At 43.4% G+C, this 23761-nt stretch overlaps 1 protein-coding gene across 2 annotated transcripts in view; it reads left to right on the forward strand.

Moving 5' to 3' along the window:
* Ptpn14 (protein tyrosine phosphatase non-receptor type 14) overlaps nucleotides 1–23761 on the forward strand; it is a 94521-nt gene that overhangs the window by 67289 nt on the left and 3471 nt on the right. The window contains exons 10-17 of one of the 2 annotated variants that reach the window (XM_042682262.1): nucleotides 197–254; nucleotides 3699–3777; nucleotides 5541–7015; nucleotides 11336–11479; nucleotides 12554–12772; nucleotides 16327–16455; nucleotides 19502–19736; nucleotides 22181–22344. In XM_042682262.1, the coding sequence (XP_042538196.1) occupies nucleotides 197–254; nucleotides 3699–3777; nucleotides 5541–7015; nucleotides 11336–11479; nucleotides 12554–12772; nucleotides 16327–16455; nucleotides 19502–19736; nucleotides 22181–22344 (2503 nt within the window). Of the gene's footprint in view, nucleotides 1–196; nucleotides 255–3698; nucleotides 3778–5540; nucleotides 7016–11335; nucleotides 11480–12553; nucleotides 12773–14131; nucleotides 14354–16326; nucleotides 16456–19501; nucleotides 19737–22180; nucleotides 22345–23761 lie in introns of those variants that run through there. The other variant, XM_042682263.1, reaches the window with a different exon arrangement.

Consider the following 23761-nt stretch of genomic DNA (forward strand, 5'->3'; position numbering starts at 1 on the left):
TTGTGAGAATAAAGAGAATAAAAAAGAAAGTCAATATTGTTCTTAGCATCAGTATCCAGACATGGGCAGTGTTTAGATTTGGATATAATTTTCGAGATCTTGTCTCTTTTTCTTCTCCTCTTCTTTCTTGTCTGTCTGGCCTTTTTATATCTGCTAAATAATCATGTCATCCTTATGTTTTCAACCTTCCTTGAAGACAATCAAACTCTCCACCCCCCATCAGACGGCAGCCCACCTGGAGCCGGTCCTCCCTGGTAGGTATAAAATCTTCAGTAAGTAAACACTTTGGGGGAGAATGTGGCTAGTGTCTCCTAATAAGGGGATATGTTGTGAGAATACAGAAGGGTCTCAGCCAGCTAAGAGTTGTGAACATCCATTGTGTCCCCTGGTATTTATCCCTGCTCCTCTCAGGATATAGCCTCTGAGTTTTGTATGTACCTTTAGTCTGCAGTTTTCTCCTCCTGCTCGTCTGTTCTGCTCACTGCAAGGAGACCTATCTTCAGTTACAAGCTCACTTTTGTGTTCACCACCACAGAGGTAGCTTAACAAACTCATCAGAAGCTGCTTTTGTTTAAATGAGAAAAACTTGGGTGTCTCTAGTTAAATGGTCTCCTCAGGTAGAGTATTGGATAGGAGAGAATGACTGCGTATTTTCTGATTTTCAGCCTATGGTCAATAATCAGACGGATCCACATTTCCCCCGTAGATCTTACCTTCTTCCTTTTCAATTTTCACTTTTCCCTTCATCGTATGAATAATGTGTATATTTGACAGTTACTTGAGGATAATATGAAGAATTGGTTTTCTTTCACCTTTCTTGCTGCTTTTTATCATAGTTCTTGGCTTTAGATTATGATATTTTGTACACAGTCAATGACGAACAGAATCAATGAAGACCACTTATTCTAGATTGAGCACTTGTTCCATATCGCTAGATTAGAACAGCCTTCAAATAGAATTTTTCTTCCTATGTAGTGTTTACCTTTAGCACATCTGTAACTTGTTTTGCAGAAGGAAAGTCGTGAGGACAATTTTTGTTTCCTGCAAAATGAGTAAAAATGGACTCTTGGAATTCTAGAGTTGAGTCAGTATATCATTACATGAGAATTCCTGAGTGCCTATATGACTCCTATTAATGTCAGTTTTCTGTATCTTATCTCACCTGTGACCTTTGCCTCGAGATCATGAAAGGCTCTTCAGGCTTTCCCCTCGCGGCCCCAGTAGGTTTATTTAAGAAACTGGGGCTTTTTTTCATTCTTGTCTTCTTTGATAATATTATTTTCTTCCCCTGCCCTCCCCTTTTTTTACAGTCAAGATATCTGGATTAGATAATTTCTCAGTTAAGTCCACAAAATACCTAAATAGTATTTTAAGCCTAAAATAATCTTGTGATCTGTTATTCTGATTATCCAGAATCTGGATTATTACTTTTTCTTGCATGAAGATGATCCATATGAAGTGGAATTGAGTTTCCCCATTTCTCCTGCCCTTTTGGTTTAAACCATTCACCAATGGGTCTTTACATGAGTGAGGACACATGTATTGTCTTTTGGCCTCCTTTCTGACAACCAAGAGTGCCAATTGCTGATTTTCTTTTCCTTTCCTGCTGCCCATGCTATGGCATTTCATATATTTCTTTATTAGCAGGCCAGGAATGAAATGGAATCATCTATTGGAAGAGAGAAATAAATGTGATATAGTTCGGGGATATAGCTCAGCCCTTGAGTGTTTAGCTGGCATGCAAGAGGCCTTTGCAGAAAAGGAGCAAGGAAAGCAGAAAGGATTGAAATAAATAATATAACGCTGAGTTTGCTGTTAAAGGAGTAGCTACGATTGTCCTTTGCCTGTACACTTGTGCCAGTTCATATAGTCTGTTAATTCTAGAAATGTTTTAAATGTGAGAGCAGGATGGAGCAGTACGCCATATTTACCTTCCATGAATTTCTGTTCCCTTGAACAAATCCCTCCTAGCTATTGAAAGCAAACGACATAATCTGACTTGAACTGTATTGCTATTTTTTAAAATACATTTTTGGATTGTAACTTAGAAATCATCCGCAAGGATGGGTGGGAATATTTAGGAGCATCGACAGCCTTTCCTTTTGGTTCCTGGAACTGCTCTCTTGATTCCTTTGCATTGTTGAATGCCTTGCCTCCATTTTCTTCTTTGTTTGTCTTCATGATAGTGAGCACCCTTTGTAGCAGAGAAAATGACAGGTGAGCCTTTTCCCTACTTCCCTCCCCCCACATACACCTTCTTTGAAACTGGATGGGAGTGTGACCCCTGCTGGCTCTTGGTTTCTTGAAAGAATATGCATAGCAAATGGAAATTTGAGAGACCATTCAGTTCAGTAGCATATAATCAGAAAGATTTCTTTCCCCCCTATATCAAAACTTTTTCTTCAAACAAACTCTTACTAGAAGCTCAATACATCTTTAAAGTGGATAGTGTTTGAGGTAGGGAGAGGAAGGACCTGAATTTGCTTGATGGGAAACTTTACCTAGCCAGGCCAAATAACTTACTTTACATCATAGTAAGGATACTGCTGTTATACTTGACATAGGCCAAAAGGCTAAAGAGTGACGGTGAATGCTTGTATTTCCCTTTGTTGGCTCACCAAATCTTTCATCCATTGAATTGTAGAGTTACATTTTTTCAAAGTTTTACTCTCCTGTCCAGTAGGAAGTGGTTCCGGCTGAGGCAAAATGGACATTTTTAAGAATCTGTGAGAAAATCTGGGCCTCAGTAGGTCACACCTGTAAATCTTACTCAAGATGTTGAGATCTGAAGATCTCTGTTCCAAGCCAACCCATGTAGGAAAGTACATGAGACTCTCATCTCCAATTAACTAGCAGAAAAAACCCAGAAGTAGAGTTGTGGCTTAAGTGGTAAAGTGCCAGCTGTGAGAAAAAAAAAAAAAGAAAGAAGAAATAAAAGCTAAGGGACAGTGCCTAGGCCTTGAATTCAAGCTAAATAACTGACATACATGTGTGCATGTGTACACATACACACGGAAGCAAGGGGTGTGGGGGAGACAGAGAGAGAGGGGGAGAGAGAGAGAGAAAGAGAGACTGACTATGTCATAGTCCACAGGAAAAAGGCTGATTTGGGTAGGAGGTATGGTGAGAATAGATTTCTTGCCCAGCCCTTCCCCATTTGGTTCGGTATGGGTGAAGGAGTGAGCAAATGGGTTTGAGAGCTTCACATACATTGGTATAAAACACATGTTAGATTGGTATATGGATTTTCCAGTGAGCCAGCTTAACACTAACTCTGTGACCCTGTTTGAGGTTGCTGTGGAGCTGGGAGCCAGGCTCATGAGCTCTTCTGGCATGTAGGAGCTTCTGGCTTCAGGAGGGAGGTAGTTTTGGATAGGACAGAGCAGGCACCCATCTTTTTATTTCTTCCTTGGGTCGCCATCATGAGGCTGTCCTTGTTCTTGTTCCATCCCAGAAGGCATAGAACACGTCGCAAGTGTATGAGAACATAGATAATGCGTAGCTCCATCTGCCTTTGTTTCTCTAGTCTCAAACTTTGCAGTGAGATGAATGGAAGAAGGTGAGTCCTAGGGGTGGCTGGAGAAGGAGCTGCAATGCATTTCCTGTGATAGGGGGATGGGGGGCATCGTGGCATGCTGGGACTGGTTCTCTGGTGAGTCTGTGAAGGCCTTCCCAGCCCTGCTGTTGTTCTGTTTCAGCCGAGGCAGCAGCCGTACATCTTGCCTCCCATGCATGTCCAGTGTGGCGAGCACTACTCGGAAACGCACACCTCACAAGGTAACTGTGGCTGGCCCTAGCCCTTTCTTAAAGACAAAAAGTCGAGTACCAGTAAAGCAAGGAATAAGTTAAATGGTTTTTAACATGATAGCGATGCTTTTGCTTTAATTTTGCCATTGCTTGCGGGGACAGTAGACAGCAGCTTTAAAGTCTGGAAGGGCCAAGGCAGTGGGTACAGTCCTGTTTCCTTCCGTTCTAAATGAGCTTAGAAAGGAAAGTGACTGCCTTGTCCCCCCAGTACATGTCACCTTTGTCACCCATGTTGAAGCCTTTAACTCTTGGTGACTTTCTCAAGTGTTGGTGAATGCAGGCTCCCAGGTTCATGGAAGCAACACTTGCCTAGCCCTATTAGCTTTTTTTTTTTTTCTCTCATCTTTCCCTCCGGCCCTTTTCTTAGTGCACTTATTTGTTGCCTCTCAGAGTAAACAAAATCTGCTTTATTCCTCTTTTCTTCCAAAACATGTCCCATGCACTATGCATGAATGAACCCATTCCATTAGTAATAACAATTACAGGGATAACAATTAACATTTATAGAGCATTATGGTGTGCCAGGAGCCTAAGTACTTGCAATATATTGTATCATTTAATCCTCAAACTAAACCCAAGGTATTGTCACTTCCATTTTATAAATAGAGAAACTGGGATTCAGAGGTCCATGGAAGAGCTACAGTCTTGGCTCAAGTGGTAGAGCACTTGCCTAATAAACATAAGGTCCTGAGTTCAAACCCCAGTACTGCTATTTTTTTAAAAAAAGGTTAATGATGGCATTTGGATATGAAAATTGATAGATTTTAATCATTATATTAATTGTATCTCAAAAAATAAAAAAGGAGATGGCGGAAAAACCTCAGATGTTGGCATTGTACAAAATGGACCATGAGTTTCTATGTTACCAGTTCGAGCTAATTTAAATCCTCTGCAATATGAAAGCTTGAGGGTGAAAACTAAAAGAATTATGGGTTTAATACAACAGGACTTTGTACAAGCAGACAAGCTATCCCACCACTGTGGGAAGGTGCTGAATCCTGTTGGAGGTGGATAAATGTGCTTGTTGCCTTCTGTGTTCTTTCTTCATGCCTGCCTCATCTGATTGGCTCTGTGTTAATGCATCTCCTTTTCATACAGTTAAGTGTTTTCAGTCACCTTGTAGTTTTTCACCTCTAATTTGTCTCCTCTGTTCTGCTCATGCTTAAATTTACAGTGTAAGAATTACTGTATTGGGCCACAGACATTGGACAAGAAGTTGTCTTTTTAGGTGTGTGTGTATATGTGTGTGTGTGTGTGTGTGCTCGCGTGCACATATGCGTGTGCATATGAGCATGCATGCATAATACTGGGTATCCAGAATGGGCCTGACTTTAGAAATCCACCTTGGTATCTCTCCAGGTACATACTTAAACCATAATTAATTAACTATAATTAATTATAATGCTGAGCCCTGCACACCGATAGGCCTATCCAGCATGAGAGTCTTGTCACAGCTTGATTTCAAAGCTCACAGCAAAATGGAGAGCTTACCTTAGCAATATCAATACTATGTGCCTACGCTTCTTTGCTTAGGTTCACTCATTCAGTAGGTTCTAAGGGGTCCTTTCCATTTAGTGACAACTCATGTAAGATGTCAGTTCTCTAGAATATGTGGTAGAGACCGTGGGTGTTCACTTTTTTTTTTAAAGATTTAAATCATCTCACAAACATGGGATGAACTTTATTGAATCAGCATGCCATGAAGGTTCACATGCCTGTTTTACCTTTTCTAGACAGCATCTTCCATGGGAACGAAGAAGCCTTGTATTGTAATTCTCACAACAGCCTGGACTTAAATTACGTGAATGGCACTGTCACCAATGGCAGTGTGTGTAGCATTCATAGCGTCAATTCCCTTAGCTGCTCGCAGAGTTTCATACAGGCCTCTCCCATGTCCTCCAACCTCAGTATCCCGGGGAGCGACATCATGCGGGCGGACTACATCCCCAGCCACCGGCACAGTGCTATCATTGTGCCATCTTATAGGCCGACCCCTGATTACGAGACAGTCATGAGGCAGATGAAGAGAGGGGTGATGCACGCTGACAGCCAGAGCCAGTCTCTGCGGAACCTCAACATCATCAACACTCACGCCTACAACCAGCCAGAGGACCTGGTGTACAGCCAGCCAGAGATGCGGGAGAGACATCCCTACACTGTCCCATATGGGCCACAGGGGGGATACAGTCACAAGCTTATCAGTCCCTCTGACCACATGAACCCAAAGAATAACATGGTGCCAAGCAAAGCGGGGGCAAGTGCCATCTCACACACGGTGAGTACCCCAGAGTTGGCCAACATGCAGCTGCAAGGCACCCCTAACTACAGCGCAGCCCATATGCTCAAAAACTATCTCTTCAGGCCACCGCCCCCCTACCCACGTCCCCGACCTGCCACCAGCACCCCAGACCTTGCCAGCCACCGCCACAAGTATGTCAGCGGCAGCAGCCCAGACCTGGTTACCCGGAAGGTACAGCTGTCAGTGAAGACCTTCCAGGAAGACAGCTCCCCCGTGGTGCATCAGTCTCTGCAGGAGGTGAGCGAGCCCCTCACGGCCACCAAGCACCACGGCGCCGTGAACAAGCGCCACAGCCTGGAAGTGATGAGCAGCATGGTCCGGGGCATGGAGGCCATGACTCTCAAGTCACTGCACATCCCCATGGCACGCCGCAACACGCTCAGGGAGCAGGGGCCGCCGGAGGAGGGGCCCGGGGCCCCCGACGTGCACCAGCTCCCACAGTATCACCACAAAAAGACCTTCTCTGATGCCACGATGCTGATCCACAGCAGTGAGAGTGAAGAGGAGGAAGAGGCTCCCGAGACCGTGGCCCAGATCCCTGTGCTGCGAGAGAAGATAGAGTACAGTGCCCAGCTGCAGGCCGCCCTCGCCCGGATTCCCAACAAGCCCCCTCCTGAGTACCCTGGACCGAGGAAGAGCGTCAGCAATGGGGCCCTGAGACATGACCAGGGGAACCTCCCTCCCGCCATCGCCAGAGCCAGGGTGCTGAGGCATGGGCCAGCCAAGGCCCTCAGTGTCTCCCGAGCTGACCAGTTGGCCATCAACGGGTCTTCTCTTGGTCCCTCCATCTCTGAACCCGACCTGACCAGCGTGAAGGAGCGGGTCAAGAAAGAGCCGGTGAAGGAGAGACCCGTGTCGGAGATGTTCTCCCTGGAGGATAGCATCATAGAAAGAGAGATGATGATTCGGGTAAGTGCCTCCCACGCCAGGCCAGGCACCTTCCACGGGGAAGCACCTGTTACGGATGGAAGCCGGTGTGGGGTGCCAAGGAGGTGTTTGGGTTTTCAAGAGTCATTGGGTATTTAAACAAGGAGAATTTGACCTCGGGTCTGGAAAAATTTTGCACTTTGAAATGCATGTAACTTCTAGCAAATGTACTTGGTACAGAGTTTTTTTGTTTTTGTTTTTGTTTTATTGTAGTCGGTACATACATCACCATTCTGCTATTGAGTGTGGCTCAGACTTGTAATTTGTGTGAGCTACCTCCATATCTCTTAAGGTTTTTTTTTTTTCTTTAAGTGGAATAAGTCTTTGTCACTCAATATTCAAAGGATAATATCTCTGCAGCGCACAGATTTCTGTATAGTTCTGTATATCAAGATAGCTTGCCCTGCTGCCTAGGCGATAATGCATCTTAGCTTTACTTTCAAGTTTTCTTTCAATAGATGTTTAACACAAATTCAAGAGAATTATATTAACTGGATGTATTACTTGGAAGTGAACTGCTGAGTTTTAATCCATTAAATTTATTCTATGTATATATTATTGTGTATTGATTCCATGTGTTTATTAAGTATGTATGTATGTATTTATGTTGTATGCAAACTTACTATAGTTGAAGCTGTATTAAATATGCACAACCTTTCCTCAGAATTGAAACAGTCTAGAAGGGCAGGACTATTGTCAAAGCAAGACAGTGCAGGTAATAGGTGAACTTATGTATAGATCTCTTACTAATATGATGATTGTTGAATGGTAGTAGCTACTTAGAAAACAAATTTTCCCACGTCTGTTTTTTCCTGGAAATTTTCACTTACTTAAAAGAAAATCTCTTAATTATGTAACTCGTCAACCCCAAAAACTTCTACTTGACATTCACCTCAGTTGGACTAGCAGATAGCCAGGTCTTCTTTTAGGAAGTCCATATGGGTTGCCATTTAAAATGTGCTTCACTGGGGTCCATTGGACTCTTATTTCTAAGTCCTCCGTACTTATCCTCAGAAGCCAGCTTGAACAGGATAATCAGGTGTCAACGTGTTAAGGAAGCCAAGTTCCTGGGTTGAGAAGTTGAATCTGTGACAACTCTGTGACTTTAGAAAAACCCAAGGCCACTTGGCCTCACGCTCTTGGCCATCAGTACTGCATTGGTACTGACATAACTTTTTCCACTTTTTGCAAAGCAAGAGGGAAATTATGAAGTTTGTACCTATGCCTCTGGCAAAGAAAGCCTTTGGCTAGGGATGGAGTGATGTGTAGGGGTGGTTGCTATGGGAGAGAGCTTTCTAGCTTAGAAAAGAAGTAATTCATTGGTATAAAGAGATTTTTTTTCCCAACACTTCTGGCCCTAGACTTTTTAAGAGAAACATTTAGCATCAAGAATCTATTAGTCTGAGCATGCAGCTAAAGCTGTTTTTCCTGCCAAGTTGATACTTAATAGTGTCCACATGGTTCTGTAACCTCATTTTGGCTGTGTTCATCTTCTCATTACCCATATTAAATAAATAGCCTTTAGTTAGAACCATGGTACTGGTCCCCAGTAGAGCCTCAGCACATTGTCAGAAAGGAGCAAGAGATTTTTTTTTTTTTTTGCTATTCTTTCCCATAGGATATTCCATTCCAGCCATGTAGATAACAACAACTAGCAAATTTCATCCTTTAACTCCTAGTTCATTAACAAAATTGCCTCATGGGTTTTTCATTACCCACAATGATGTTAACCTCCCTCCCCCTACCCTCCCTCCCCCCACCCCACCAGTTTCAGTCTGTCATGCATTCAAGTACTACTACCCTCTGCCAGTGTTCTCTGACTTCGAAGGAGGGTTAGAAGCCTATAATCCTAGCTACTTAGGAGGCTGAGATCTAAGAATCACAGTTCTAACTAAGCCAGCTCAGGCAACAAAATCCCTAAGATTCTTATCTCAGTTAATCTGTAAAGAGCCAGAAGTGGAGCTGTGGCTCAAGTGGTAGGTAGAGTGCTAATTTGGAGCCAAAAAGATAAGGTCCAAACCCCATACTGGCACACACAAAAAAGAATGGTTAGGAATCATTGGTGAACTGGGAGGCAAGGCAGGTGGGAACCTTACCAGTGGCTGCCCATGATGATTCTTCATCTTTTTTTTTTTTTAAATATACAATCTCACCCTATTCTTCACCGTGAGCAGCTCTGCTAGGAAGGTAGAAGATGGAAGGCTGCCTGGGTCATCCTAGGAGGACAGTGAGACTTTAAGCACTTGGACATGCGGAAGGTGGAGGGAGCACAAGTATGGAGAGAATTTGCCCTGGGGGCGGTGCTTAGTAGCCTTGTGGAGTTTCTCGCCTCTTTGATGGATGACTCAGGCCTGCTGCCTTGAAGATGCTTTGCTTTCAGCAGTAACTGAAGTCAGGGGAAAAGGCTGGGTCAGATCTTTCCATTGTTGGACTTCTGTCTCTGCTGGAAAGCTAATAGAATAAAGAAGGGACTAAGAGATGGTCTGATGATCACTGAGGCTTCAGTTGTCCCTAGGCAAGTAATGGTCCTTTCTTAAGAAAGATACATGCATTCCTTTCTGCTTAAGGGTCAGTTTGCAGACACATTGTAGTGAAGGGGTAGAAAGCAGGGCATCTTAGACCATTTTCCCAGAGCTCTTGCATCTTCAATTGCACTACCAATCAAACCAACAAACCAACAAAACACTAAGTCCAAAGTCTTGCCCTAGGGGATGCCTGGAATTGCAAAACCAAAGCAGTAGTTTCTCTCAGCAGAAATCTGGCTCCCTTTTTCTCTTGTTACCATTCACTCTCCTCTGCCCTCGGTGGGCACTGGAGCAGGTGTCCTGTGGGCAGCATGACTCAGGAAGGCTTCATGCTGAGTATAGAAGAAGTTGTACAGACAGACAGTGAGACACTAGTAACTGTGTACTGCTGACTCTCATCTCCAGATAGAATAGTCAGCCCACTCTGGGATCTACCATCCAGACACCTCTGAGGAATCTACTTACCAATGATAGACTAAGAAATCAAGTCTCCAAGGACTTGAAATCAGGAATTAAGTCACTCCTTCATCTGTGATAGCCAGATGAATTTGCAAATTTGGTATCACCAATGTTTCCATCAAATCTTCAACTCTGCCAAACTTGTTTCTAAGCCGGTACCAGTAGCTCATGCCTGTGATCTTAGCTACTCAGTTGTGATCTGGGAGATCAAGGTTTAAAGCCATCCCGGGCAGAAAAATCTGTAAAACTTCATCTCCAATTAATCAATAAAACATCAGGCTAGCAGCGTGACTCAAGTGGTAGAGTGCCAGCTCTGAGGGCCCACAGGCTCTGACTTCAGGGCCTAGCACACTTAACATACTTGTTTCTATTGGTAAATGAAGTCCTTCTGTCCTTCCCTTATTGTCTAAGACAAACAACCTTTAGGACAAGCTTTTAGTGGGCTGCAGGAAATGAGTAAAGAGGTTTATCGTGCCTCCATCTATTCCTAAGAGGAAGCTCAGGAGCAGCCAGGGCTCAGACTGCTTCAGGTTAGACTACATGTATACATGAGAATGGTTTGGTGTGGAAAAGCCAAACATGAAGACTCTTTCCTATGCGAGCTGCTCCATGTGCTGCCGTCATTTAGTGACGTCCAGTGAGGATGTCCGTTGCTGCTGGAGACCATGGTGGTCCAATGCTGGTGACCCTGGATGGAGTGAGAAGAACAATGGCTAGAAGATCATCTTACACGACTCCAGTCAGCCTTCAGTGTTAGTGTCTTTGCTAAATGACATCAGCTCTTGTTTGGCAGGGGAGGGGGATTGATGAGATATAAATAGGAAGTTCCCATCTTTAATCTGAACTCCTCAGGAGGATTTCCCTCTCATTTGGGTCTGGATCTCTTAAACAGTCAGAAACATATCAGATGTTTCAAGCCAGTCACCCCGTTGCAAAAGGCCTGTTGTGATTGACTCGGGTTATTCATGAAACTTTGTTTTCCTTCAGACTTTATCATTCTGAAGTGTACTGCTCTAACCTCCCTCCCCTCCTTCTAACTTTCCTTTGTGAACCTTGGGATGAGATGTGTTTTGTTAAGATGTCTCTTATTTACCTATCTGATGGATGAATTAATTAACAATAAAACCTTGAGGTCTTGTAGGCACCGGCTTCCTCAGGCAAAGTGGGAATAATGGGAGGGCTGTGTTTGAATTTGCCCTACCAGTGGTGGTTGTCTGCATTCCTTGGCTGTAGACTTACAGCTTTGGGGAGATTAAAACACATTCCAACCTTCCTATGCTATTGCAAACAATGAGAACATGCCTTCTCTTGCCTCAAGAATCTAGAGAAGCAGAAGATGGCAGGCCTGGAGGCACAGAAGCGGCCCCTGATGTTGGCAGCATTGAATGGGCTCTCGGTGGTGCGGGTCTCCAGGCGAGAAGACGGTCCTCACGCTGCCATCCGAGTTCCCATGGATGAGAGGGTGAGTGCCGGGCTTGTCAGTCCTGTGATTCATTCTCTGTGGTCTCCAGATGTCAACAGCTCCCTCCTTGCCCAGACATGCCAGCTCTCCTGGTTGCATGAATTCTTCAATTTGAGATTAGGAAGATCTAGTCTCATTGTGCTGCCTTAAATCATTTCTTCCCTCTATCTGATACCTCTTCCTTTACCAAGTTAATACATGGATACTTGGCCAGAAAGCTTTATGACCTTGGATGAGAAAGCGAAGCAATTTCCAGAGATCTCTGTTTCTGTCTTGTGTGAATAACTATTATTTCCTAGGAAGTGTTTTCTCCAAGTGTTAATAGGGTTTTAAATATATCATCCATATATATCTATATATATCTCTCTCTATATATAGATATATATGGGTGTACAATACAGGGAACCTATAGTTATTAGGCTAATGCAATGTGAGGACTTTTAAGTTTGCAGAGCAAAAACTTCATGTGTTTCAGAGGAGGTGAAAGGCGCCTTGTGGTTCTTGAAATTGCTTTCAAAACATTTTGAAACAGGTTATCTAAGTTTAATAGTGTGTGAGTAACATTAGGATGTTAAATTTCTGTGAGCAGGTTTTCAGTGGGTAGGACCAAAGGTGACTTTTACAGAGATCAGTTCATCTAAGTAGTACCATGCTATTGTAATTAGTAGTTTGGTAGAGGGGTGGTGGGAAAAGGAAGAAGAATTTAATCATCAAAGCTAGACAACACTTAAACTCTTGTTTTACATGAACAAGAGCTGTCTGTGTGAAGAAATGGTGTTCTGATTGCTAACGTGACCAATCTTCTCAATTTTAAATAGCAAAAGTGTTGATTTTGATTTTCAGCTCTCACTCATTTCTAGTTCAGTTTATAGTGGGAGTACAAAATAACCTGGTTATCAGCCAAGAGAAGCTATCTGAATGGTTAATAAATAATGAGACCAAATTATCAAGTACCATCTTAGTTGTACATCTTGAAATTGTTCAACACTTTGTTAAGTACTGAAAGTCGGCTGTTTCCTTGGAGGTCTTAGACACAAGGTAACTCAGGAAGCTGAAGATTGATTTCTGTTGTAGTTCAGAACCTTGAAGAAGAAACTAGAAGAAGGAATGGTGTTTACGGAATATGAGCAGATTCCAAAGAAAAAGGCAAATGGCATTTTCAGCACTGCAGCTCTGCCAGAAAATGCTGAGCGTAGCCGAATCCGAGAAGTTGTCCCGTATGAGGAGAATCGAGTGGAGCTGATACCAACCAAAGAAAATAACACCGGCTACATCAACGCCTCCCATATCAAGGTGAGAAGTGGGAATGTGGGATGGTCCATTCCCTATTTCTGGTCAACATTAAAAACGCACAAGGAAGAAATGCATAGGCTTTAGCTGGGCCTTGTCAGGCCTTGTGGCTTGTTCCCAGGCCCTTTAGGGGCCTGTGCTGGTCTTTGTCAACTGGAAGGGGGGGTTGTTTGTCACTGCTGAGTAGAGGATGTCCAGCAACCTCAGGTAAAACCTTATATCAGCTGCTTATTATATCAGCTGCTTATTACAGAGGACTGGGCTTGTTCCCACAGTGGTCTCTTAACTCTCCCTAAACTCCTGGGAAATTGGGAATTGTCCCTAGCAGGTGATCGAGACTTTGGAAGTCATGGGCATTATTGTCGTTGACATTTTTAACTTGTTCAATAGTAACAGAAACTATTTCTTCCTTGCGCTATTTCTTCTTTGTAACTCATTTTTGCATGTTGTGATAGAAAAGCTGGAGTAGTTTACATGTAAACCCTCAAAGTACGGTTAATGTGAAGCATGGCAAGATTTGCCACATATGTCTATGAATTAGTACTATTAGATCTTTGTTAATATTTTAAATAGTTCTAACCTCCCTACCTCAGTATTTCATAGCTTAACTAGATCCCCATTAGAATTTAGAACTATGAATATATGTATACACATAGTTAAATATTTCCTAAATAGCTTGCTTTTCCCTGTGGCCTGAATAACTGAGTGTTTGTTCTGAACCTAGCATTTGGAGAGCTGATTCATATATTCATGTTAAACCAGTTGTTCTTGGACATTTTAGGATTTTGTTGTTGTTGTCATAGGACTGGAACTCAGGGCCTGGGCTCTGGCTCCAAGCTTTTTCACTCAAGGCTAGTGCTCCACCACTTTGAGCCACACCTCCACTTCTGGTTTTTGAGTCGTTAATTGAGGATAAGAGTCTCATGGACTCTCCTGCCTGGGCTGGCTTTGAACCGCGATCCTCAGATCTTAGCCTCCTGAGTCTCTAGGATTACAGGTTTGAGCCATCAGCACCCAGCCTCTAAGATGCTTTTAAATAGTACAAAGTTGACCTTAATAGTCTTTCGTGATCAGTAGCCTTAGAAACCTGTTTCCAGCCTTGTCTAGAATTACGTCCTTTCCTCATTGGACTTGCAGTGGCAGAATTTCTAGGATGTTTGGGTCTCTATAGTTTCATGTCTGCTTTGGGTATCAGTTCCAACCAGCTTTGGTACATTATACTGCATATAATTTTTTGCATATCAGAAAGCCAGGAGGGTTGTGAGTATGAGGCCAGTCTGTCTCAAAATGAACAATGTGTAAGGTAAAACACAAAAGAGGAATGATCATAAACTATATTGGTATTTTTGTTCTTACTTTCAGGAATGAGAACTCAAAACAATAAAATGTAAACCTCAGGAAACACTTGAGAGCAAACTGATGATGGTCGTAGTTTGGAGTATGAAATAATGAACAGAATAATTTACTCAAAGATGCAGATGACACAGCTGCTTCTTGATAGAGTGTCTATGGAAATCTTACAGAGCAATATTCTCCTGTCCCTGTCCCCTGGCCAAGTCTCCACCACTTTCTAACTGCTCCGGGAGCAGCTGACACTCTCCCTACGTGGTGCCCATTGGGTATTGTTACCCTAGCTGCCCTCCCTCCTTCAGCATTCTCCAAGGCCCACATTTTATCTCGTGGACTGGGCTAGACATGAGTGCATTTAATAGAGCCATAGAGCTTGCAAGAACTTGTCCTCGTGGTTTTGGAATAGAGTTGTGTATTTTGTCAGTGTTTTCTCCCTTGGGTTCCAAGCAGCCGTTAACACAATACAGAGATTTATTTGCTCCAGAAGTGGAATCACATCTGTGAAATTCACCCCGGTAGCACTGGTTGTTGTGTTTCTAATGCAGTTTTTAATACTCTCCTGTCAATGCTTGGAGTGAGCTGAAAAGCCCCAGGCAGCAACATTCTCTGGAAGTATTTATGGTTCCTATAGGTTGAGTGCCAGAGACATGAATGTCTACAATCACAACTCCACAGACAAACCAAATGCCCAGCCAGTGGATAGAGGAATGTTATCTCCCACCAGTAAATGGGGTTTTCTTGCCAGCTTTGACCTAAACATGTCTTGTGTAATGAGACAATAACTGACATTGTTTTTGTTTCAAGTTATCAAGTTAGTATATCGTTTCATAAAATAAATGAGGGGGAAAAGTTTCAAACAGTGATCACGTCAATCAATGCTTCTGGAACTCGTTAGTGGTATGCATTGCATGAATATATAAGGAAGTCATCTTTTTGAAACCAAGGCTGGAAGGGAAGGAGAGACAGAAAGAATTCCTCCAAAGGCTTTACTGCACCATAATGACCTTCATTTCTTTATGCACAGCTTCTGTTTTGGGGGTTTTTTTTTTTGGTGGTACCAGAGCTTGAACTCAGCGTTGACACTTTGTAGGCAAATGCTGTACCTCCTGAACCATGCCACCAGCCAACAATTTCTTACTTTGGATTTTGTGTAACATATTTATAGTTGTAGTGTTTCCCTATCACAGCATCTGAACTTCATGGGGTAATAATTTTATTATCTCAGATTGTCTCATGACTGTAGTTGGGTTGGATACACAAGGTAAAGGTAATTGATAAAATATAATGGGCTGTTGCTGTAGTGCCACAGAGCAGCAGTGGCATCCTACAACACAACAGGTTAGCAGGAAAATGATTACTCCAAAAGGGATGTCTTTCCATGGGAGACATTTTTGGTATATTTTAAGAAAAATTGGATGCTACAGGGAACTATTTTTCGAACTATGGGTCATGATACAGAGGTAGGAAACTAATTTAGCAGTCCTAGTCCATTTTGTATGTTGTTTATCTATTGAGAGGGAGCGAGAGAGAGCGAGACAGAGAGAGAGAGAATGTTCATGCACGCATGTGTGTATGTGTGCACGCACATATGTGCGTGCATGAGCACCAGGATTGAAATTTAAACTCAGGGCCTGGGTACTTACTGTCCCTGAGCTTTTTTTGCTCAAGACAAGTAGCTCTGCTACTTGAGTCACAGCTCTGCTTCTGACTTTTTCATAGTAAATTGTAGGTAAGAAACTCATAATTTTCCTGCCTGAGTTGTTTTTTAACCACAGTGCTCAGATCTCAGTCTCCTGAGTAGCTAGGATTACTGGCATGAGCCATCAGCACTCAGCTGTGTTTGTGTTTTAATGAAGTACACTGGAATAGAGGAAAGAATGCCAAATATCTGAGTATACTGCACATGATAATCACAACTAAATGTGTGGTAAATCTTGTGCAATTAATAGAAACAGGTATTGATACATACTTATATATTCTTCATTTGCACATGAGTTCTGGGTAATAAAAATAGATGAGATAAATCTATTTTGGTAGACTTGCATGGACAGAAAGGTTATTTTCAGGTCACTAGCGATTTTTGGTTTTTGATCATTGGTATTATTCAGTTGGTCCTGAAAATATGAACCAATGCAACAAATGGACCAGGGATGGGTAGGTAGCTGTTGTCTTGCAATTCATTTGTTGATGCTTTCCTTGGCCCGCAGGTGGTGGTTGGTGGGGCAGAATGGCACTACATTGCGACTCAGGGGCCCTTGCCACATACATGCCATGACTTCTGGCAGATGGTTTGGGAGCAGGGAGTGAACGTGATTGCTATGGTCACCGCAGAAGAGGTAAGAGGAACTCCCTATCCCCCCCTTACTCCAGGAAGGAGTGGCGAGAAGATGGGCCTGATGCCAGTGACTTTGCTGCCCTCTCCTCCTTCCTGAAGCTCAGTTTCCTTGAAGATCTTTTTCTTTTAGCATGCGCTTCTGTTCTTGCTTCCTCATAGATGTTTTTCCCCCAGAGATAATTTATTGCTGTGGCACTTTCTCTCCTCATTTTCATTTGGCTCTTCCTTCTTTTGTTTGCACTGCCCGTCCCGATGGACACAAAAGCCACAGAAAACTAAAAATGACCAAACTTGAGTTCAGCCAGCCAAAGGAAGCAGCCATCTTTCCAGTAGCATTTGAGCTCCGGCTGCTGTGGGTACAGGGACACACATTCTCAATCTAGGGTACAGCCAGCTCTGCATGCCATCCTGCTTATCAGCTGGAAAGAAACCAGAAGCTGTTGTTCTTGGAAAGGGCTCTATTCTTTAGAGAGAAAGGGGAAAAAAAATGTATCTTCTCTTTTTCCTTTGCCAAGCCAAACACAGTTTTCCTATTGTAACTGGTGAATTCTGTGTGGTGTTATACAAACCGCCATGCGCTGGCCCCTGATCTCATGGGCTTGGAGCTTGCTGTCTTTGGGGAAGAATCCTGTGTTTCCGCTTTTGTCTCAATCTCAATTTTTTTTTTAAACCTGAGTTTGAACTCACGGCCTCACATTTGCTTGGCTCTATCACTTGATTGGTGCTCTACCATTTAAGCCATGCCTTTAGCCCTGTTATCTGCTGCTTATTTTGGAGATGAATCTCTTGGACTTTTTAGTTCCTGGGCTGGCCTTGAACCATGATCCTCTGAATCTAAGTCTCCTGATTAGCTAGGGTTACAGGCATGAACCACTGGAGCCTTAACCACTTCTTTTGACTCTTTATGAAATTCCATCTTAAAGTTCAAGTCATTTTTAGCATCGTCATGGTATTGCCAAACCCTTTCTCAAATACTGTTCAGAGGCCAGTAATGGAGGGAATTAGGCACCTCCAAAAGTTATACTTCTTCAACTGACTGTTTTGAGTAGTAGCTTTCTGGAAGGTAGTGGTGAGGGGGATCTCAGGCTGTTTAAAGCTACTGGTACATTCTGGATTGGCCTTTTGTCAGACCTTCCCAACTAAGAGTGAACTCCCCTTCAATTTTCTGAATGAGATTCATCGCATCATTGGCTAGGAATTTGTTCAAATGACTATAATCTGTTACATGTACTGTCAGGGCCATGTGAACTTGCATCCTAGGACAGAGCGTACAAGGTAAGCAGATAAAATAGGCATAGATAGTAGCAAGTGCCACTGCACACAGAGCAAAGTTAACAGGAAAGAGTCATGGGGCAATGGTGGCCTTTTTTGTTCGGGGTAGCATTTCTGCTGAGACCTGAATGTCAAAACAAAGTCGTGAAAACATACAGGGCTTATCTGTTTAAACCCAGAGGTGAAGCAGGTATCTCAGCAGAAACGTAAATTCACGATCTCAGGTAAATCTACTTTTACCATTGTACCTCCTGGACTCTGATGAGATTATTAGTACTCTTCTGCCCTATGTCAAAGATCTGTCACTTATTATTTCTGTTCTTAGAGCTGCCACTGGGGCTTCTAGAGCCTGTAGCTGCTCTAGGTTCTGTGTGCCTTCTTGTCTGCCCCCAGTCCCTCTGCTGGATTTCTTCCTTTGCCCTCCGCTCCTCCATGCTTCCCACCCTGTGCCAGTGATTTCAAAGCTGTGTGCAGCCCTTAAAACTGAAATGTTACTTACATCTTGTTAGCCTTTCATACAAATACTCTAGGACAGGTGAACTAAATGGTTCACAATACATAGGCTCAGAAAAGATGATAAATAAGGAGAGGGGAGGGTACTCTCAGCAGTGGTCTCTGTTTTTATCGTAGATTGAACTAAAACAAACCAGACAGGTTGAAAGAAATATGAGATGGACGGTACTTGATAGAGACAATACCACTAGTGACTGTGGTATAACACAAAGGGCTCTACGCTGAAAGAGTGAAAAGTAGGGCCTAGAATTATCAGTAGTCTGTTTCTCCCTTACCTAGTTCAACCTTTGGGTGAACTAGGCACCAGTGGCTCATGCCTATAATCCCTGCTACTCAGGAGGCTGAGGATCATGCTTAAAAGGCAGCCTAGGCCTTCTTATGTCATTTATTTATTGATTGATTGATTGATTGATTGATTTATGTCTTACGTACATTTTACCACCACCACCACCACCACCCAAAAAAAAGCTGGAAGTAGAACTATGGCTCATGTAGTAGAGTGTCAGTCTTGTGCAAAAAAGCACAGAGACTGCTCCCAGGCTTTGAGTTCAAGCTCTATACCTATCTCAGAAAAAAATCAAAACAGACAAACCCCACAGAACTTAGGATGGCTTCCCACTGTCCATGGAGTAAAATCTAAGCATCCTACCCTTGAAAATGAGACTTTTCCACCTGCTCTCCATTGTCCCTCTGTGTCACCCCTCTACGCCCCCTCTCCATCGTTGCCCATTCTCTACGCCCCCTCCCCTTCCATCGCTCTCTCTGCTGCTGCTTCCCCTTTATCACTCCCATTACCTTTTCTCTGTCACCTCCCCCTTATTTGTCACAGTCTAGTCATCCTGCAAACATTAGTCTTAGCCAAAATATAGAGAATCTTCCTTGTGACAGACACTGCACAGCCCTTATACAGACTGCTCAAGTTTTCTTTGGTTCTCATAACTAAAGATTAAGAATTTCAGCTGGGCGCCGGTGGCTCATGCCTATAATCTTAGCTACTCAGGAGGTTGAGATCTGAGGCTCACGGTTCGAAGCCAGTCCTGTCAAGAAACTCTGTGAGACTCTTCAATAAACTGCTATAAAAAAAAAAGTGGGAATTGGCTCTGTGGCTCAAATGGTAGATCACTGGCCTTGAGCAAAAAGAAGCTCAGAGACAGCACCCAGCCCCAGTTCAAGTCCCAGGACTGGCAAGCAAAGAAAAGAAAAGACAAAAGGTCAAAGTTTCCTCTGACGTATTTCCAATTCTGCTTTTGTGTATGCTACAGGAGGGCGGACGGACCAAAAGTCATAGATACTGGCCCAAACTGGGGTCGAAGCACAGCTCAGCCACCTATGGCAAATTCAAGGTCACTACCAAGTTCCGAACAGATTCTGGCTGCTATGCAACCACAGGTTTGAAGGTCAAGCACCTTTTGTCCGGGCAGGAGAGGACGGTGTGGCATTTGCAATATACTGACTGGCCAGATCATGGCTGCCCAGAAGATGTCCAAGGGTTCTTGTGTAAGTGTTTTCCTTTCACTCTGTGTTTTCCCAAACTGGTTTTAGCTGTCTCCACTAGTGACTTATTAGTTGGAGATAAATAGAATGTGGATGTTGTCTCTTAAGTAGCAAAAGTATTATGACATATAACATATACATATGGATGGATAAAATCATAAATACATGTGTATATATGTATATATAAAACCTTTTATAAAAAGAAGGTAAGACTGGGTGCCTGTGGCTCACACCTGTAATCCTAACTACTCAGGAGGCTGAGATCTGAGGATCATGGTTCTAAGCCAGCCTGGGCAGGAAAGTTCATAGACTCTTACCTCCCAAAAACTACTCAGAAAAAGCCAGAAGTAGGCTGTGGCTGTAGTGGTAGAGCAATAGCCTTGAGTACTAAGAGGCTCAGGAATAGTTCCTAGGCCCTGAGTTCAGTCTCCAGGACTGGCAAAAAAAAGAGAGAAAGAGAGAAAAATAAACTGGTCCCCATTGATTTAATCCTTTAGAATCTCATTAATCAATAACTATTATGATACATACTACTGGGCTGGGAAGGTGGCTTAGTGGTAGAGTGCTTGCCTTGCATGCATGAGGCCCTGGGTTCGATTCCTCAGCACCACATAAGCAGAAAAAAAAAAGCCAGAAGTGGTACTGTGGCTCTAGTGGTAGAGCACTAGCCTTGAGCTGAAGGGCTGAGGGACAGCGCCCAGGCCCAGAGTTCAGGCCCCACGATCGGACCAAAAAAAAAAAAAAGATACATGCTGCTACATAGCTGAAATTTAAAGACATAATGCTAAATGAAATAAGCCAGATACAAAAGCACAAATGCTGAGAATAGGCAAATCCATAGACAAAATGTAGGAGACATGGTCCAAGTGGCTGGGGAAGGGGAAATGTAGACTTTCTCTTTAATGGGCATAAAGTTTCTGTTAAGACAGTAGGGTAGTCCTGGAATAATGAATAATGAATAATGATGGTAGCTGCATAGTATTGCAAATATATTTAATGACAGTGAATAGTCCTTTTAAAAGTGGATAAAATAGTACATTTTATGTTGTGTTACCCAGCATGCCTTTTATTTTTCTTCTTTGTCTCTTGTTTGTGAACGTTTTGTCAGAATAGTCAGTTGCTAGCTATCTTTTCCCCCTTGCAGAAAAGTTGCCAAGAGGATGCCGCACATACTGTTCAGCTCATGTTGGTTCTCCACAGCTGGGCCCCCTGTACATCCAGGGATGTCTCTCTATTTTTTTTTAGTTCTATTTTATTTTCTGTTACTATGACTAGTGCTATATGGACTGCAGCTACAGTCACTACTCCACCAGTCATCATCACAAAAGTGATCATACTAGTTTGTCTATTTGGAAAAGTACTTTAGTTTGTAACTTGGTATGGTTGAAAAGGAAAGCCCCAGTACTTAGATGACAATAGATGCTTTTAATCGATGGGAATGATTCAGTACAATCATTTTCAACAACTGGAGGATTTCCTCATATAGTCTTACTATTAGGATGAGGTTCTCTGACTACGAAGAACCTTTAGGGTTTGGGACCATGTCTCAGGAGCACAGGGCAAAGGGAGGAAGGATGGAAGGGAGGGAGGCAGGAAAGGAGGGAATCTTTAGGCCTATTTCTCCCTTGAGCCATTCCCAAATCTAAATTACTATTTTTTTTTTTAGTTTTAGACTATCTGAAGTTTATATTCTTTTCCTTTATCAGTAATTATTCGGGGGGGGGGGGGGATCATGAAAGCTTGTCTTGCTGTAATTTTTTTTTTGCGCCCACTTGGAGTTGTAGATAGAGCCTGTGCAGCCCTTCTGGGCCGGGCAGCTGCTGGCGGTGGTGGTGAGGGAGACTGGGAATGTCTACCCCACACGCACATTGCCTCTAGAAGTTGGCTCATCTGTTCACATAACCCCGTGGAACCCATGGTGTCAAACCAACTGCACAAAGTCGGTTTTAGACTCTGAAACGCAGTCCAGCCTGCATTGACACGGACTCCATCCGTGCGTGAGGGGAAGGAGGAGGGGGCAGCCCATGCGCTCTCCTCACCAGGACTTGGCTCCGGCAGGCGGGCGTTTCAAGGGTACTTAGCTGTTGTTCTCATCCCAGCCTGTTAATAGTAGAAATTGCTGTAAGTAATGTCTAGAATCATCTGCTTGGGGGACTTGGGGATTTGCAGAGGGGAAGGCAGAATTTAATTTTTTTTTTTTAAGAGAACTATTTAATTTTAAAGAACCAATTCCCCCATGGACTTAATTGACTCCCAGCTGGTCTTTTCTGCATCCAGGGAAGTACAGCCAGATACTAAGCCAAATGATTAGTGTCTTGTAAGAACTGCGAATTAGTTTATCACTTAAAATAACAACAACAAAAATTCACCCTCGGTTGTTCCCCACCCCCACTTGTGTGCAGAGCCCTGGGGTGCTTTGATGACGAGATTTGCATTTTGTCCTGCAGCCTACTTGGAAGAGATCCAGTCAGTCCGCAGACACACCAACAGCATGTTGGAAGGAAGCAAAACCCGGCACCCTCCCATCGTTGTCCACTGCAGTGCTGGGGTGGGCCGGACCGGCGTGGTCATTCTCTCTGAACTGATGATCTACTGCCTGGAGCATAACGAAGTGAGTCGTTGTGGGTTTCTCTCTCTGAACACTCCACCCTGGGGACAGGCCTGCACCATGGTGGACCCTTCACCTGTACCCTTTCCTGTTCTTAGGTTAATGTCCTGTCTCCTGATCAGAGATTTCCAGACCCATCCTTCTACTTTGCCACTTTGAACATTTTCAGCCTTCCTTGTCTTTGGTCTCTCTCATGAACATGCTTTCTCTGTCTCTGTCTCTGTCTCTTTGTCTCTCTGTCTCTGTCTCTCTCTCTGTCTTTCTCTTTCTCTCTGTGGCTCTGGGCAATGATATAGAAGAAATTAAATATAGATAAGAAAGCATTCAGAAAACCTTCTGGTAGTTAGTACTTCCAGAAGCACACACAGTCTGGTTTTACAGCGGGTAGTTAGCCATGGTGTTATTTTGTTGCACATAATTTAGATGTATCTTGCCTTGCTTGGATGTGTCCTGTGTAGAAATGTGTCCAACGTGGAAAATGTCAGAGTGAAGGTTTGATTCCTCTTGTCTAGTGTGAAGTGTAACAGAGAAGAGTAAAACTCTGCATATGCAGCCATCCCTGGTGTTTGTGTCTACTGAGCCCTCCAGTTCTTCTCCCTGCAGAGTGGCTGCTGACCTTGTGTCTATGAGGCGTGGCATTCCCTCCTGGAGTCAGGTTTGGAAGTTTCACTGTCAGACTTAAACGGTAGTCAAAAGTTCCAGAATAGTTCTTCTTTTGGTTGTTGTTGTTGTGCCAGTTCTGGGATTTGAACTTAGAGCCTGGTCACTGTCCCTGAGCTTTCTTGCTCAAGACTAGTGCTGTTAATATAAGCTAAAGCTCCATTTCTGGCTTTATGTTTTCTTGGTCCTTAACTGGAGATAAGAGCTCACAGATGTTTCTGCCTGGGCTGGCTTCAAACCCTGATCCTCAGAACTCAGCCTCCTGAGTAACTAGGATTATAGGCAGGAGCTATTGGCACCCAGCATTCTGCTTCTTTTTACGTGAGGTTGTAAAGATGTTAGAGATCTAGCTCTGTACATACCTAGCGCTGTGATCGTATCCACGACTCCAGGCAATACAGTTTTTTGTTTTTTGGCTTTTCTTTTTTGCTTGTGTTTTGGAGCTGATATCGGGGCTTGAAATCCAGGTCTGGGTCCTACCCCTTAGCTTTTTCACTCAAGGCTGGCACTCTATCCCATGAGCCGCATCTCCACTTCTAGAGTGGTATAGACTTTTCTGCTCAGGCTGGCTTAAGACTGCAGTTTTCAGATCTCAGCCTCCTGAGTAACTAGGACTACAGGTGTAAACCATTGGCTTTTAAGGGACTTTGCGCACACACACACACACGCACATACACACACACACACACCACCACCGCCACCACCACCACCATTCATCTTCATCTTTACTACATAGAAGAACTAGGCTAGGTAAGGAAAC

Source organism: Dipodomys spectabilis, unplaced genomic scaffold (assembly GCF_019054845.1).
Source record: "Dipodomys spectabilis isolate Male_0828 unplaced genomic scaffold, ASM1905484v1 ptg000069l, whole genome shotgun sequence".
Classification (NCBI taxonomy): domain Eukaryota; kingdom Metazoa; phylum Chordata; class Mammalia; order Rodentia; family Heteromyidae; genus Dipodomys; species Dipodomys spectabilis.